This window comes from Cervus elaphus, chromosome 8, assembly GCF_910594005.1.
Source record: "Cervus elaphus chromosome 8, mCerEla1.1, whole genome shotgun sequence".
Taxonomy (NCBI): Eukaryota; Metazoa; Chordata; class Mammalia; order Artiodactyla; family Cervidae; genus Cervus; species Cervus elaphus.
Window position 1 is genome coordinate 28,878,989 of NC_057822.1, and position 17,400 is coordinate 28,896,388.

Consider the following 17,400-nt stretch of genomic DNA (forward strand, 5'->3'; position numbering starts at 1 on the left):
GTGCTGCTGGGCTTAGAAGGCTGGACTCACCAGCTTTGCTGGGAAGACTTTGCAGAGTCCCTGGGTGGCCTGTCTTCCCCGCACTTTCTTCATAAACTTCCTGTGGTCCCTGGTCTTCTGCTGAGGAGGGGCTGACTGTGGAGGTTCTGAGGATGACTGTGACCCACCGCTGTTCCTGCCAGGCTCAGGCTGTGTGTGCCCACGTGTGTGTGTGTGTGTGTGTGTGTGTGCACGCGCGCGCGCGCGTGCATGCACATGCCTGTGTGTATGCAGGGAGTGGGGCACTACTGAGAATGGGGGCGGGGCCAGGAGACAGAAAGTCCTGGGGTCTGGGTGGGGGGATGTGCTGGGCGGAGAGGAGGTTGGTGGGAGAGAGTGGGGCTATTTTTATTATCTGTCCGTCTCTGGGACATGAGGGAGGGGTGTTCTCCCTTTGACACAGGCTGTCAGCTTGTGTCCAGACGTCCCAGCTTGGCTGAGGAACAATGGGGCTCTCTTCTCTCCCCTCTGCCATGGCCCGTCTCCCCTTCTGTAGAGAGGGACAAGAGAGAGGGAATATGGCTCTCCTGGCACTCGGGGGGCAGATCTAGGCCTGCCAAGGCGGACAACAGTGGGACACTGTGTTCAGAGAATGTAAGAGGCCTGGGGCTGGCCACTGGGGCTGCGGGGGGCGCTCCGTGGGAGAGGGTCTGTCCCCGTGGGAGTGGAATGTGGGGCTTCCCTCTTCTGCAGAGGGGGGCTGTGCCCTGCAGGACCCTACGCTCTGGATGGCAGCCTGTCCATCCCCCTGCCTCTGGACAGAGCTGGTCCCACTCTGGTGGTGGTGGAGAGGGGGCTTGAAGAAGAGGTGTGATTGCTCTCAAGTGGCTGACTGCCTTGGGCTAGACCTCACACCCTCCATGGCCTGGAAGCTTCCCCTCCCCACAACGGTCTAGCCTCCTCTCTGGGCCACTGCAACCCCCTGCAGCCCCTGGACGTGGAGCTCATGTTCTGAGTGCATCCGAGAGAATGTTCTGTGTCCCTCCGGGAGAGTCAGGGCCCTGAGTTAAAGCAGACCCGTTTTTCAAGGGCGGACATCGGATCCCCAAACAAGGACATCAGCCGCCCCTTGCAAAGACTCGGGCTCTGGCCGAGGGAGGCAGCGGGGCTGGGTGAGCGGGAACTCTGTGCAGCCCTAATGCGTTTCTTTTAACCTTGGGGCTGAACTTAGTTCCAACCCCCCCCCCCCCGCCCCGGGAGCCTTTTCCGAATGCGCCTCCTTTGTCACAATTATTATTAGAAAATCAATGGCTATGTCTGTTTCTCTCTAATGTTTTTGCCAGGAATGAAACCAGCGGCAGCTCTGGACCAAGCTGCTTGGGGAGGCTTGAGGGGGAAGGGGGCTTGGTGGAGGTGGGGGAAGTGTGAGCGAGGGTAGGGGACCCCCCGCCCCCGATTCTCTGAGGGCTGAGAGCCTGGGGTTGCCCTAGGGTCCCTGAGTGGGCCCTGCCCAGCCCTTCAGAGGTGTGCCCTGTCCTCCATCCAGGTTGATCCTCATAGCAGCCCCTGGTTAGGACAGTGTGACCCCTACTTTTCTCTTCTGCAAATAAGGGTCCTTCAAGGCAAGGGGCGTATTTGTTTTAAGTAAGGTGGTTTGTGAGTCCGGTTTATAGTCTTCACTCGGGGCTCTTTTTTCTCTTGGTTGAGCTGGTAGGCAGGTTGCCTCTGATGAATGAAGAGCTGGCAGTGAAAACTCAGGATACCACCCCAACCAGGGACCTTCTGCATCTGCAAGTGCTCTCCAGACAACGCTCCTAATTAGGGGCTGGTCTGAGTGCATGTCACTCCAAGTGACTGTGTGTGTGTTTGTGTATGTGTGAGAGTGTGTGCATCCATCCCTAGACTTGGCAGCTGGCAGCCTGCTGTTCATGACAAGTATGTAGGCTTCGCAGCCTGTGCTTTTCATAGTGGCCTCAGTGGTGGTGCCAGGCGGGAGCTAGGGATTCTTGGGGCCATGCAGAACCCCCTGTGAAGGGTAGATGACAATTCAGTCTGATTGAGGGTGATTTCTGCTTGGCTGTGCTGGCTTGTTGCTGAGGCTGTCTGGTGTGTGTGTGCGCGTGTGTGTGCCTTGGTGTGGTCGGTCAGCCCACAAGCGCTGGCCTGAGGCTGGTGTGGACAGGGTCTCATGAAACCTTTGATAAGTCCTAGTACCTCTCTTCACCTCGCCTGCCCTCTCGGGTGGTGGCGAAGGCAGGGCTGGAATTTCCTTCTGCAGGGTAGTGAGGATGAGGGGCCCGCCCTCAGGCTGGGTCATGGCCTCTGGGCCCCAAGGGAGTAAGTTTTCTAGGATTCTGGAGCCAGCTCAATGAGGCAATGGGTTTCGTGCGGCAGCCCAGCTGTGGGAAGAGGGAGTGGGAAGGGAGGAGGGTGAGGTTAAGGCCTGGGGAATGGGAGGGAAGTACACAGAAGCACAGGAGGCACTTGTCTGCAGGCTGTTTGCCTGCTGCTCTGGGGCAGCCTGGAAACCTGGGCCATCTTTGGGGCAAGAAAAGTGTGGGCATCCAGGAAGTGGGTGGGAGGTTTCAGAGCGGCGCTGGATGGATGAGGGTTGGGGAGCCCCAGAGAAGGCCAGCAGTATTCCAGGGGCCAGATGGGGCTGGGACATCGTGACAGGTCTTAGTCATTTCTTGGGTTTCTTCTCGGGAGCACCATTTGCAAGCTGATGCGTCATTCAGTCTTTCCAAGTCCTTCCCCACGGGCCTGGTGTTGCTTGTTGGTTGATGCAGTCGCCTTGGAGACTGTCTCTCCTCCCTCCACCTTCCCTCCTTTGCCTGGAAGCTCTGGCCCTCTGCCTCTGGGGCTTGGAAGAAGTTGACATCTGTTTCTTGTATCAGTTCTTTGTGCTCTGGGCCCCAGCCCTATGCAGAGTAGAGATTCCTGCTGAAGGCCAGCTCAACCTAAGCAGATTCCCCCACCCAGCAGAGAAACTGGGGTGTGGGCAGAGGGAGGCTGGAGGGAGGAGGTGTGAGGGGAGGCAAGCCCAGCTCCAGCTTGGCCCCCTGAGCTAAGATCCACTGCCTCCTCTAGGGGAGTTAGGTCGGATTAATTCTTTTCCCCACGTTTTGCTCATTGCCCTCTCTGCCCTGCTATTTCTCCCAGGGGTGCAGGCTCGGGAGAAGCAGCCTGCAGAGCCCCCAGCACCTCTCCGGAAGCGGGCTGCCAGCGATGGGCAGTACGAGAACCAGTCACCAGAACCCACATCCCCCCGTAGCCCCGGGGTTCGCTCGCCTGTCCAATGTGTCTCCCCAGAGCTGGCTCTTACTATCGCTCTCAATCCTGGAGGACGACCCAAAGAGGTGAGTCCTGGGCCACAGAGGGTAGCAGAGCCCACCTGAACTACTTGACTTGATGGTCATCTGAGTAACAGTGACCTGTCAGTAAACTCAGTATTTTTTTCCTCCCTGCATCCTCAGCCTAGGGCTTCTCTATGGCTTGTGGAATCTGGAGCCAATTTCCCTCTCTAAATAACTTTTATTCCCCTACTTCTTCCATGAACACGCAGACTGAGGTTCCCTTCTTGAGCCCCAGAGAGCGTCCTTTATTAGGGTGGTAAGGACCCTGATATGATGTAGGTGACCACAGACTCTAGACTCCAAGCCAGATCCTACAGACTAACTGTTTTTGAATCCTTTCTGGATGTAGGGTTTCCTTGGGAGATAGATAATTTCAGTGTCAAAGTGTTTGTATTTTTGAGACAGTTTAGCAGTTTGAGGAAGTAGGTTTTAAACTTTAGTGAGCATAACAATCACCAGGGAGTTTGTTAAAAATGTAAATTCTCAAGTCCCCCTGTAGAAATTCTAGCCTATTAGACTTGGGGTGGGACCCAGGAATCTGATTCTGGAAGATTCTGATGTGAGTGGTCCATATTTGGTAAAATCCCAGGTTAATGGGTCCTTCTGGACAAAAATGGCTTTTGGACATCTTTTCTCTCCTGCCTTCTGTCCCTTCTCTTTGGCCTTGTTGTGAAACATTTCCAAGGCAGGTACTGCTGGACGATTGCCTTGCAATCAGTCACTTTCTGTTCTCTCGGCTGCAAGGAGTTGTTGGGGCCACAGGTGACGAGGATCTGCCTTTGACCTCTGTGTTTACTGGAAAGGATGACTAGTTAGGCTGGTAACTGGTAACTCCTCAGGCTCACAACTGTGGTTTTCCTCCCTTGTTCTCCTTCTGCAGCCCCATCTGCACAGCTACAAGGAGGCCTTCGAGGAGATGGAGGGAACCTCTCCGACCAGCCCACCACCCAGTGGGGGTAAGAACTCCATACTCGGCCTTCCTTCCCTGGGTGCCCTCTGGCCTGTGTAAGCTTCCCAGGTTTGGCAGTGCTGGCAGAGCTGGGTGGGGCCAGAATCTGCCGCTTCTCATCCCTACAGCTCATCTTAACTTCTGCTTCCCTTCCTCACCTCTCTTCACTTCTTTTCTGCTGTCCACGCTCACACATCTAAGATGCAGCAGCTGCATCCTGGGATCCAGGCTGACCTACTCTGGGGTCCCTGGACTCTCATATTATGGTTTGCTAGTTGCCAAGAGTCTTTGTATCCTATGTGTAAAACATCCCTCATCCTAAAGTAACATCCTAAAGTAACCCCTGGACCTTCTTGCTTCTGACTCCCATTTCTGTCTGCATCCAGGCACCTCTTCCACTTCCTAGTTTTCACCAAGGAAACAAAGGCCCAGAACCCTCAGGTTGACCATATGCCCAACGCATCCATCTCTTGGCCTCCAGACAGGAGCCTTTAGTCTGTGTCTTACTTGATGTTCTCACTAGAGTGGCAGGTCCCTAAAGGGCAGAGACATTTCCAAACAATGAGAAAACCTGGATGAGCCCAGGAGAGAGGAAGTATTCCATTTCATGGTAGAAGAGACATGAAGAGGAGCTGGAGGAGACCTGGGAAAGCAGTGATGGATCAGTCCCAGGCTGTGAAGGCCTCGGGGTTCCTGTAAGAGGCCTGAGTTGGCAGAGGTGAAGAGACTAGTGATGCTCCAGGGTTAGACTAGAGGGGGTCCACCCAAGCTATTCATTCATCTGGGTGAGAAGGGTGGAGGGTGAGGACAGGAGAGTTGGAGCTGGCCACGTGTTCTCTGGCAGCTGGCTGTCCTGCCGGGGGGAGGACACACCAGTGCTTGCTTTCTGTGCCAACAGAATTGTGTTGGCCACCATCTTGGATACGTACCGTGTGCTCAGTCACTTCAGTCGTGTCCGACTCTTTGCAACCCCGTGGCCTGTAGCCCGCCAGGCTCCTCTGTCCATGGGATTCTCTAGGCAAGAAAACTGCAGTGGATTGCCATGCCCTCCTCCAGGGGACGGAGAAGGCAATGGCACCCCACTCCAGTACTCTTGCCTGGAAAATCCCATGGGCGGAGGAGCCTGGTGGGCTGCAGTCCATGGGGTCACTAAGAATTGGACACGACTGAGCGACTTCCCTTTCACTTTTCACTTTCATGCATTGGAGAAGGAAATGGCAGCCCACTCCAGTGTCCTTGCCTGGAGACTCCCAGGGATGGGGGAGCCTGGTGGGCTGCTGTCTATGGGGTCGCACAGAGTCGGACACGACTGAAGCGACTTAGCAGCCTCCAGGGGATCTTCCTGACCCAGGGATCTAACCTGTGTCTCTTACATCTCCTGCATTGGCAGGCGGGCTCTTTCCCACTAGAGCCAGCTGGGAAGCCCATATTGGACACACAGGAAGTTACATTTGTGAGTGGACTGTCCAGCAGAAAAATAACATGAGCTGTTTGCACTAGAAACTTCTCTAACAGCTCCATTAAAGGACATGCAGGAAACGGGAGAAATTAATTGTAACGATTTCTTAATTTAACTCAAAATATCCACAAAGTATTATCATTTCTATAGGTAAGTAGAAATAAAATATTAATGAGAATATTATCTTACAATCTTTTTAAGAAATCTAAAAAGAAGTTGGTGAAATTCATTCTAATAATAGGTATTATTTAGGGAATTTCTTGGTGGTCCAGTGTTTAGGACTTTGTGATTTCACTACCAAGGGCCTGGGTTCAATCCATGATCGGGGTACTAAGATTACCATAAGCCTTGCGGTGGAGCCAAAAAAAGTTTTTGCTGTTATTTAACCCTAAGGATCTAAAGTATGATTTCAACATGTAATCAGTATAAAGACATATTTTTCATCCTTGTTTCATACAAGTCTGAAATCCACTGTGTGTTTTCACACTCATGTGACACCTCAGTTCAGACTGGACACACAGCAGGTGCACCATAGCCCCGTGTGGTTCATGACTGCCGTATTGGACCGTGAAAGCCCAGGGCAGTCTGTTCAAGACAGCTCTCTAGCCGTATAAAAGGCTTCAGACTCCTGGAATCTCTCCCCCGGTCTTAACTCTCCAACCTGCATGTGTGTGTGTGTGTGTGCATGCTCAGTTGTGTTTGACTCTTTGTGACCCCCCAGACTGTTGCCCACCAGGCTCCTCGGTCCTTGGGATTCTCTAGGCAAGAATACTGGAGTGGGTTGCCATTTCCTCCTCCCGGGGGTTTTCCCGACCCAGGGATCGAACCTGCATCTCCTGCATTGGCAGGTGGATTCTTTTACCACTGAGCCGTCTGGGAAGCTCCCCGCCCCACCACCTTCACGTTTGCTCCAATTTCCTGTGGGTCCAAACAGCCAGGATCCTAGCCATCACCCTGCCTGGGATGAAGCCATCTGGGCTGGGCTAGAGTTGGTTCTACCACTTGTTTCTGTTCCCATTCTTCTCTCCCTCCGGTGGGTCAGCCCTGGGTGCCTGGGGAGGAAAGAATAAGTTAGAGGTTTCCTCCAGGCACAGGGTTGGGAAAGAAAACAGAGGCGGAGCAATGCAAGGAATTCTTCTCTGGGGAAGCCAAGCCTTGCCTGGCTTCAGGGCCAACCCCGCATCTGCCTCAGCAGAAGGGCTGGATGCCTGGGGACTGAGGGCAGGAGAGATGAGGAAGCTGGAGGTGCTGAGGGAAGCCCGGAGGAGCCTCCCACCGCCTCTCTCCCCTCGTCCCCTTCACCCCGTTCACCTGCAGCTCTGCTGCACCCACTAGGCAGACTTACGGGCCCAGAGTCTTCGTGGTCATCCCATGGACAGTGGTCTCTGAGGCTGGGCTCATTCTTCCATAATTAATTGCATTCAAAGTCATTTGTCTGACAAACATTACTAAGTGCCTGATAAGAGTCTATTGTAAGATGTGTGTTTGTGTGTATGTAATGAGAGAAAGAGGGACACATAGAAACATGCAGGCCTAGACCTACCCCCTGCCTGGATGTGTGTGTTTATACACACTTGTCCCCTCTGCTATATCTGTCTGTTGGGTATCTCGGACAGAGTGAGGGTAGAGTGTAGGGCTGGGCCAACCATCTGGACTCCTGTGATGCCCCTCTGTTTCCATGGACACCTGTGAATACACCAGCATATGCACAAATGTGCGTGTGTGTGCCTAGTCGCTCAGTTGTGTCCGACTCTTTGTGACCCCATGGACTGTAGCCCACCAGGCTCCTCTGTTCATGGGGATTCTCCAGGCAAGAATACTGGAGTGGGTTGCCGTGCCCTCCTCCAGGAGATCACAAACAAGCTATTTAAATTACTTTCATTGGAAGATTATATTTTGGGAGTTTAGTTTCCTGAAGGTCTCACTGTCTTTTTGGGAAAGGGAGGAGACGCCAGGGAGGGTCCCGGAGTTGCTGTGTGGCTCCTGGGCACCCCGAAGGCCACGGCTCATCTATTGAGGCCACTGGGGTGGGACAGGCAGCCTTAGGCTTTCGGCGGCCCTGTGTGACTGCCTGTCCTCCACGGCTGTGGGCTCTGCAGGGTCCTGAGAGCTGCGACAAGAGACACAGAGCTCCTTTCTTTCCTTCTCCTCAGAGGTGGGTTAGGAGACGTGGCAACTGCCACTGAGAAATCTTGTGACTGGGCAGAGCAACAACCTTGCAGGTCAGCTCGGAGTCCAGCCACGTCCTTGGCTGATGGGAGAAAGCCTGACCACCCTTTCTGACCTTGTATTATGTGACACTTCCAGCCCAGACAGGTGGCTTGGGAGGTGACCTGGGTTTGTGCAGGGTGGTCATGCTCTTGCCCACGTATTTTAGATATGGGGCTTTTTCCTCTTCCAGAACACTGAGGTTTGGGGGAAGTAAGAGAGCTCCCAGCTGAGAAATTCTGTCTTCCTGGGGCTTGCAAAGGGCCTTCTTGGCTGGAGGTCAAAGACCTGTGGCTGAGGACTGGCCTGGGGACTCAGGGTCGGTTCTGCTGGTGGTCCCTTCTCCTTCTGTCCTTTACAGATTGTGCCATCTTGATATTCCACTTTCTTTAAGTCCATCTGTGGGGTGTATGTGTGTGTGTGTGTGTGTGTGTGTGTTTGGGGGTGGGGTGGGGAATGTGAGAGGAGAGGTTAGAGAGACAGTGATATAGAGCAAGTCAGAGGGTGCCCAAGAAACTAGCGTATGTGTTATAACTCCACAGTGTGGAGGGACCGTATGGAAGGAACTCAGGGTCTAGGGACAGAAATGACTTTGTGGAGGTTGAGGGGCAAGGCTGTTTCCTGACTCCTTTTACCCTTCATCCTGTGGAGGAACACAGGAGATGCGATGGGGGAGTGGAGCCACCCCGGCATCCCCAGGGCGGGGCTGGTTCCTCTGCTCCGCCTCCTGCTGCCCCCCCAGCCCCGCTCCCCCGCATGCCCTCACTCAGGAGGGGTCCCCTCCCCATGCCTCCACCCGCACTCACTTCCAGCTCTCCCTCTTATTCCCGGTGCAGTGCGTTCCCCTCCAGGTCTGGCCAAGACACCCTTGTCTGCTCTGGGCCTGAAGCCCCACAACCCAGCCGACATCCTGCTGCACCCCACCGGCGGTGAGTAACTCCAGCGGGAAGGGACGTGGCTGGGGAGGCCGGAGGGAGGAGTGGGCAGCTGGAGGACGCCTGTGGTCCTGGGCAGGGCCCAGGCCTGGTGGGTTCTCAGGATTCTTCTGGAAACAAGGTGGCAGCCTGGCTCTGTGTCCATGCTGAGGTCAGGCCTGGGTGGGGCTCTCTGTTCGGGGGTTGAAGAGGATGGAGCCTTCCTGCCCTTGCCTTCTGGGGTCAGCACCACTCCCAGCATCCTCTGACGTCGGGGGGTTGGAGGCATGCCCTGTTTCCCTGGAGGTGGTTAACTTTCTGCCGGAAGCCTGGCTCCTGTGCCCCAGAGTCCACATGCTTGTGCGTGCACGCACACACACACACGCAGACATGCACACACACACAGACATGCACACACACAGAGACCTGCATGCACACACAGAGGCAGGCATGCACGCACACACATACACAGACATGCACACACACTCATACCACATGCAGACATGTACGCACACACTCCAGGTTCATACCTCGTCACTTTCCCCAGCTCCTCTCCTTCTTGTTGGGAAAGGGAAAGTGGAGACCCTGGGCCCTTAGTGACCATTTCCAACAGGCTGAGCCCAGAAACTTGCTCTCTAGACTCTGGTGTGGGCTGGACTGGGGTTCTGGGGACCAACTTTGCTTCTTTTCTTTAGTCCCCAGAAGACTGATCCAGCCAGGTAGGTGGGCGGTGGCATGACAGGTGTGAGCCATGCAGACACACGGCCGGGCACAGCCTCCCACTCAGGACGTGTCTGCATGGCCAGGGACACGGAGTCACTGGGTGGGGGGGCTGCCTGTCACCAGGCCAGCACACTCCTGCTTGAGACGTGGGGGCTGTGACAGGGACACGGGCCTGCTGCTCCTGAGAGCGAGGCCCTGTCTTACCTGTGCGCCCTGGAGGGCCTGCCTCTGCCTCGGCCTCACCCCTTTTCTCAGCAAAGTCTCTCTCTCTCAGGAAATAATCCCTGTTAATCCATCTCTCTCTCTCCTTTTTGCTCTTCCTCTCCCCTTCATCCCCTGCCTCTCTTTCCTGCCTCTCCTTCCTCCTCACCTCTCTTCCCATCTTCCCTCAGAGGAGGATGAGAGGAAGGTGCTGACAGAGCTTTCTGAAGGTAAGTGTGGCTTTGCTGTGTGACTGCTTCGTGCTCTCCGTGTCCGGGAATGGCTGTTCACTCCATTTGTTCTGCCTGGCTTGAGGGGGGTGCGTGGGGAGCAGCTCTCTTCTCTGATCAGGTCTCATGTGGCTGGGCGCATAGGCTGCCCCCCCCAATCCCCACCCCCTGATGGCTGATCAGGGGGGTGATGAGCCGTCACTCTGGTGATGAGCTGTCATTCTGGATACTGACTGAGGTGCCCACAGCCCCAGGGCACGGGTCTTGGCGTGGCCTAGGGTCCAGGCACTAGTGTGGTGCCACCTTGCTGACAAAATGCTCCTCCTGGGAGGCATTCCCGCCCACTGCCTGGGGTACAGCAGCCCCTTCAGATGTTGGGGGCTCCTATCCCACTTTCTGGGTGTGCCCCACATGTACAGCTCAGAGCACGATTTCTCAGCCTCAGCACTACCGATGTTTGGGCAGGACAGTTCTTAGTTGTGGGGACTATGCTGAGCCCTGTAGGGTGTTTAGCACCATCCCTGGTCTCTACCTACTGTTACACATGTGGGTAGCACTCAGTCGTCATGACAATCAAAATGTCTGCAACATGACAAATGTCCCCAGGGGGGATAATCACTCCTGGTTCAGAGCCACTGTCTTGGAGTCACAAGTTGCCTTCTGGAAGCCCTTGCCTGGTTTCCTATCAGCACAGATGGTAGGATGTCTGTCTTTCTGGGACCTTGGATGTTTTGGGGGGAGGTTTTGAAAAAGCTATGGATTTCTACCCCCCACCCCACCGCCCCCTGTCACACACAGATGCCTCGGGACATCCATGCACAGTTGTGACAGTATCTGGTTAGCACATCTGTGTCCTGGCTTAACCCCTGATTTAAATGAACTCAGCCTTGCACATGGAGAAGCAGAGAGGAGATGTAATCTGGTTGAAGGCCTTTAACTAATTTATTAGGAACAGAATTCAAAGGATGACTCAGAGCAGCAGGTGAAATGAGGGAGATGCTGGCCTGGGTGGCCTGGGCTTCCATGTCCCCATCTCTACCCTAGGGGAAGTGGGGGAAGGGGGTTGGACGAGGTGGGTGTTGAGCACCTTCCAGCTTGGATGTGTTAGATGTTCTGACTTCCCACCTGGGCCCTGGGTCCGTGTGGCCTGGTTTCTTTAAAGACTCCATCCAGTTTTGTTTTTTTTTTTGGCTGCGTCTTGGCTTGTGGGATCTTAGTTCCCAGACCAGGGATTGAACCCGGGCCCTCAGCAGTGAGAGCGCAGAGTCCTAACCACTGGACCACGAAGGAATTGCTCCTTCCAGATTCTTAAGCCCATTTTCCACTTCCTTTGCACTCACTACCTTGATTTTCTATCCCCAAAGTGGGCATGGGTTGTACCCCTCTGAATCTGCCGTCTCCCGTGTGAGATGGCTGGAGTTTTCCATAAAGCTTTGCCCACTACTAGCCAGCCAGAGTTCTGGCAACAATGCCAGATTGCCTGGGCGGTGCAGAACAAGGCAGCCCCCCAGAACAGATCCCAGAATGGGATGAACTACAGTTGGCTCTCACCCCTGGCCAGCCTCGCACCCAGGGGGAGGACCTTCCCTGGGCTGGAGGTGGGCTGCTGGTTCTCGCCAGGAGTCTGGAATCAGCTGAGGCCTGGAGGGTGCTGTGTTCCAGGAGGCCACCCACCTAGGAGGCTCTCACCTCTCCTTGTGGCTGCTGACCTCCGCAGACTGGTGAGACCTATTCAGTCTCCAGTGGGAAGGTCTGAGGGTGATCAGCCCTGGCTGTGTGCTCCTCACTTGGGGATGACACTTCAACAGAATGGGACTGACACCTGGCCCTCGCACCTGATGAGTGAATCTCAGCCTACAGGCCCCGAGCCCTCTGACCCTCCTCCATCTCTCCTGGAGGCACGGAGTCTGCAGGGGAAGGGCCTTAGGGATCCGCTGTACCGCAGCCATCATTTTCAGGAATGTGGACCTGAGGTCTGTGTTGTGAGGTGGGGGTAGGCATCTGCCCAAGGTCACAGTTAAGAGGCAGCAGGGTTAGACTGGACTTACTGGTCTCCTGTTTGCTAATCAAGTGGCCACTTCAAAACCCTCCTCCTGCCTCCAGGCGCCGTGCCCTGGGATTCCAGCGTGGGCATTGGAATTGTTGTCTTGACCTGGAGTGGGGACAGGGGCCAAGGATGTGGGCGGCTGGTTCCATGTTTCCTGACTCATGCATCACCTTCCGGGTCAGACTAAAGCATATTCTTTGCTGACCCGCTGACGCGCTGCTTGATTACCCCGCTGATATGTATGAATTCAGAAAAAGATACCTATAAGGAAAAATAACCAGTAGGCTTATTCAGCAAGGGGGAGAAAAAGACTTTTGGGAAGTGTTCTGTTCAAGGTGCCATGCTAAATGCTTTACATCTGTTCGTTCTGTTCTTCATTGATTCAATAAATATTTTGTGTGCCTACTATGTGCCAGGCACTCTGGGGATATAATGATAAGCAGTGCTATGGTTCCTAATCTCATGGAACAAATGCATGACTGGTGACAGAATTAAATTATCACCGAGAACTATTGAGATAAGTGCTCCAAAGTGAAGAGAGACGGTTTTTACGAGACCCTGGCTGAAGAAGTAAGATGCAAGGGTGAGTGGCATTAACTTGGTGACACTGGGATGGGAGAAGAGCTTTCCAGGTAGAAGTAAAGGGCACTTGCAAAGGCCCTGGGTTGGGAGGAATAGCATTTTTTTCCCCCCATGAATTGCAAGGGCAGTGAAGTGAGAGCAAGGAGGAGCTGGAGGCTGGAGCAAGAGGCAGTGTGGTGCAGAGTGAGGGTCAGCAGGCAGGGATGGGAGCATGTGGGTCCTTGTCACAGTCATCTTATTTAATAATCACAGAAGCACTGAGGAAGGTGGTAGGAGCCCCAGTTTGCTGATGAGGAGGTGACATGTAAGGATGTTAAAATGACTTGTCCAGGCCCAGACAGATGATGAGGGGCATGGCTGAGAGTGTACGCTGCTTTCCATTGATTGCACAGGGTATGACCTCTAAACATGAACAGTGTCTTTACTGGGTGTGGGTGCAGGGTACCCTTCCCCAGGAAAGAAGCAGAGGAAGAAAGCCCATAGCAGTAAAGGTATGAGGTCAACATCAAGGATCTTCCAGTGGGGAAATAGGGAAAGAAATGGCTGAACCTTCTTTCCTAGAGGAATAGAAACAGGGAACATTCAGCTGAGGTTCTGTCTGTTCCCGTGATTAGATGGGTGGATTTGGCACAAAGGAAGACTGCAGATTAGAAATGGCCCCTGTGGGGATCCCTCCTGCTCTGAAATCCTCGGTGACAGATCCACCGTGCCATCTGGGTATTTTAAGGTAGTTCTGTGCAACGCAGATTTATGGAGCACCTACTTTGTGCCAGGTCCTGTGCTAGGGACTGAGGGCATAAAGATGAGTGAGATCGTCTGGTCAGGATGATATTTCAGCACAAGGTCGAAATGCTGAGCTGGGGAAACAGGGTATGATGGGGACTCAGAGGAGGGCCGTGTGGCCCAGTCTCAGAGTTTGGGATTCCAACTTTTGAGTTCCTGGTTTGGGCCTCAGAAGTTTTACTTCTTTCCTCTCTCCATCTGCGTGTCTTCATTTCACTCGGACCAAGCAGGCTGTTTCTCTCCAGGCAAAGAACCTTTTCTGCGAGGCAGAAAATGCACTTGAGGGTGTGGGTCAGGAGCTGACAGTGCCCTCAGCCTGGCGGGGCCAAGTCACCAAGCCTCCAGGCCAGCTGCTCGCAGCCTCCAACAGCCTCTTGGAATGGGTTTGGGCTCCTGGAATGTTCTGCGGGAGGCACCCTCCTGGCCCTACATCTCCTGCCCTTCCCAGTCCCCGTTGCCCCTGGGTCTAGCTGCTCCAGGAATTGGCGAGAGGAGGAAACTGCAGGAGAGAGTGTGCAGAACAGCAGGAGAGGGGGTAGAGGGAGGCAGACTCCAGCAGGCAGCTGTGGGGCTGCTGATACACTGGCGTTGGAGCTAGCAGGAAGGAGTTAGAAGGGACTTGCTCATCTCCTGTCACGTGATCCAGGCTGGGCAGGTGGGTGTTCTCATTCCTATTTTACAGACGAGAGAACAGTCCCAGAGAGGTTCAGCAGCCTGTCCCCGCTCACCCTTCCAGTAAGTGAAAGACAGGGAGCTCACACGTTGTATGTTGTACTAAGGTGGGGAGGAGAGGAAAATGGGAAGAGATAGGGAAAGGGGGTATTTTCAATACGGAATCTGAGTCTGAAAACTTGGGGGAAATGGACTGTTTTGGCCCTCAAGGTTGGTTTTGAACAGTTATGAAGTTGGACTCAGAAAATCAAATATCTTCCCAAAGGGTCGCTCCTGCTCTGGGCTCATGAGGAGCAGAGATTGAGTGAGTCTCTACCCTGATTTAGTCCTGGAAGGTCAGGAAAGGGCAGCCAACCAGCCAACCAAGAAAGAGGATGGAGAATAAAGTGAGGGCAGGGCCAGGAGGGCTGGGTCTGAAATCCACAGGCTGGGAGCCCCTGAGCAAAGCCCCCAGGCTAGTTGGCCACCTGAACTCACAGGGCTCTTAACTGCAAACGTGGTGGGAACCACTGCAGGTGCTTCTCCCTGGATGAGTGGTCCTGTCTTCAAGTTCAGAGGCTGAGTTCTCTGAGAGCTGCTTTGTAAGCTGCTCTGTAGCTGAGAATCTGATGGGAATGAGGACGGGGCTCCTGAGACTGATGCTTTATGAATGTGGCCATCCTAAAGCCGTTTCAGGTTTTCTGATATCTCCAACTTTATAACATACTGTCCCTTTGGTGTTCTGTGCAAACTACATTCAGGTTCCTGACACTATGTTTGGGTCAAAAGGAGTTAGTGAGGACCTGGCCTTGACTCATGGTAAACAGGGCAGATGGCAGTCAGTGTCTGTGGTCCCGGGCCTGGCTCTGTCTTGACCCTAGGAGTGGGTGATGTGGGTGGTCTTACTTCGGTTTTACTGATGGTAGAAGTGGTATGTGTACTTTTTTTTTTTTTTTAATAGGATGGGGTGCTGATCCAATAATGTGAGCTGCTTACCCACCGTATGGGTCAGGTCTTGGCAGGAAACAGCTCATTCCAATGGGGCAACTGAAGAGGGTTTAATGGACTATTTAGATGGTCTGGGCAAAGCAATGAGGGATGGAGAAGCACCTCCCCGGGTGCTCCCGAGCAGGAGGCAAGAGCCGCCAGCACTCCAGGCCGGAAGAAACCAGGAGGAGCTGGAGGAGAGGGCCCACCCCTGGAGCTGGTGTCTTGGGTGGAGGACGCAGCCCTGGAACTTTGACTCTCTCTCCCCACCCACCCTCATCCTCTGTTAGCACTGCCTACCAGCCAGCTGCCAAAGGCCCAGGCCCTCTGGAGCCCTGAGCCCAGGGATCTGGGGGATGCTGTCAGTAAAAGCTGGCCTGCAGGGACACAGAGCAGGCTGGGGAATGAATCAGGAGGACACGGCAGGTGGAGAGGAGTGCAGACTTCAGGGCTCACCCTCGGGCATTTTAGCTTGAACTTTTGGGGGTCAGCAAGAATTCAAGGGAAGGAAGAAAACGAATGTGTGCCACGTAGGTCTTAGTCACTGTGTACCTCTGTGGTGGGGACAGATAGGGGGCAGAGGGTAAAGGTCATGCATCTACTAGTTTGTGAGACAGACGTTTACTGAGGATTCATCGTGTGCCAGGCGCTGCGAGTACAGATCAGCAAGGAGCTTGGGGCAGTCAGGGAGCAGATGGATCCTCTTGCCATCTCTGGGTGGGAGAGAAGGATACTGGGTCCTGCAGGCACTAGGGTGAAGCTGAGAGCCTGGAGGGGTCCAGGCAGAGTTTTCAGAGAGTGACCCAGGAGGTGAGGGATGGGCTGGTAAGGTAGGCTCTGGCCTTGGGTCTCAGCTGCCATTTCTGTGGGTGTGAGTTCCTTTCTGAGGGTCCCTTCTGTCAATTCAAATTACCCCAGGGTGTGGAGCCGGCCCCCCAAGGCTAAAAACACACTGACATTCTCTATCCCCCTGATTTTCAGCTGGCGGTATATGCAGGGCCCAAGAGCAGTCTCTGGGCCAGGCCACCGGGGTTCTTAGGACAGTTCTGTCACCTGCTACTGTGTGGTCCAGACAAGATACTTACATTCTCCAGATTCTACTTTGCTCATATAGTTGTTTGCTATTTTTACTGTTATTGATAGTCTGTGAAGCTGGCTTTTCTCTGGCTGATGGGCTGCAGTTCTGAGTAGCAGCAGCCAAGGCTGAGTGTCCCATAAAGCGGTGGCCCCTCTCTTGGCCATCCAGAATTAGCATTGGGAGTCAGGAGACAGTAGCTGTGGCCACTGATTGGCTCTGTGTTCTGGGGCAAATCTCTCTACTTCTCTGGGCTGAGGAGACACGTTACATTAGGAACCAGTAAAGTATGGCCAAATCCTGTTTTTGGAACGTTTTATCGTAACACAGCCATGCTCATTGCTTTATGTGCTGTCCGTAGCTGCTCTGGTGATAACAACAGTAGCATTGAGTAGCTGTGAGAGACACTGTCTGGCCCCCTCCCTGCTCCCCAGGGCTGCACGGACTGCAGTTCTTCCACTGCTCAGGCTGGTTTCAGTGGTTGCCCTAATTGCGGTGGGCATAGTGTTGGTGTGTGCTCAGGTCACGTCCCTCCTGGGACGAACTCAGAAACGGTGCCAGGTTCGGAGGTGGCAGGAACACCATCTGTCCCTGGAGAAGCCAAGAGTGTCCTCCTTCTTCTTCCTGTTTGACAGCGAGTTAGTTTGCAGAGGTGGAGTGGGGGGGCTTCCAGAAACTGGGGCGGGGGGCAGTTGGGGGGAGCACGGCAGCGGGGCGGTTGGCACAGGAAACCTGGGTCTGGTTGCGCCTCCAGCCCCTTCACTCTCCAGGTCTCAGCATGTTCACCTGCACAGTGACCTCTCTGGCACTTGCCCCCCTCTCCCCCACCCAGCCTTCCTCTCGGTCGTTCTGAACACCAAGTGGGATAATGATGTCAGTCTCGGGAGGCAGGCTAAGGGTGTCAGGCAAGGTGGATGGGTGTGTCTTGGCATGCGGGGCTGGGTGTGACTCACCCACACAGGCCTGTTGCTAGGCCAGCAAGCCTGTTTCTGGACTCTGGGTGTGGGGTGGAGTGAGCATCCCGAGACGCAAGGCTGGGCTGGAGCTTGGGGTCCACGGACAGCCCAGACCCCAGCAGTGCCTGGGGAGCCGAGAAGGGCCTGGGGACCTGGGTGGCAGGGTTGGGGAAGAAAAGCTCAGCTAGAGGGGCCCCCAGTGAAGGACGGTGTCCCAGCTCCAGCAGGGAGGACTCTGTGATGGCTGTGTTCTGGGGTCCCTTTCTGGGAAGCTTCTCAGAATGAGGCTCTAGTTAGAGG

At 54.4% G+C, this 17,400-nt stretch overlaps 1 protein-coding gene across 11 annotated transcripts in view; it reads left to right on the forward strand.

The window, feature by feature from the left end:
• Positions 1–17,400, forward strand: part of TNS1 (tensin 1) — a 207,940-nt gene that overhangs the window by 168,122 nt on the left and 22,418 nt on the right. For 6 of the 11 annotated variants that reach the window (XR_006342392.1, XM_043910093.1, XM_043910094.1 and 3 more), the window contains 5 exons: positions 3,142–3,338; positions 4,216–4,291; positions 8,788–8,880; positions 9,561–9,584; positions 9,981–10,019. Coding sequence is in view for 10 of the 11 variants with exons in the window: in XM_043910093.1 (XP_043766028.1) it covers positions 3,142–3,338; positions 4,216–4,291; positions 8,788–8,880; positions 9,561–9,584; positions 9,981–10,019 (429 nt within the window). In the remaining variant the exon portion in view is untranslated. The remainder of the gene's footprint in view (positions 1–3,141; positions 3,339–4,215; positions 4,292–8,787; positions 8,881–9,560; positions 9,585–9,980; positions 10,020–17,400) is intronic. The other 5 variants (XM_043910091.1, XM_043910095.1, XM_043910092.1 and 2 more) reach the window with 3 other exon arrangements.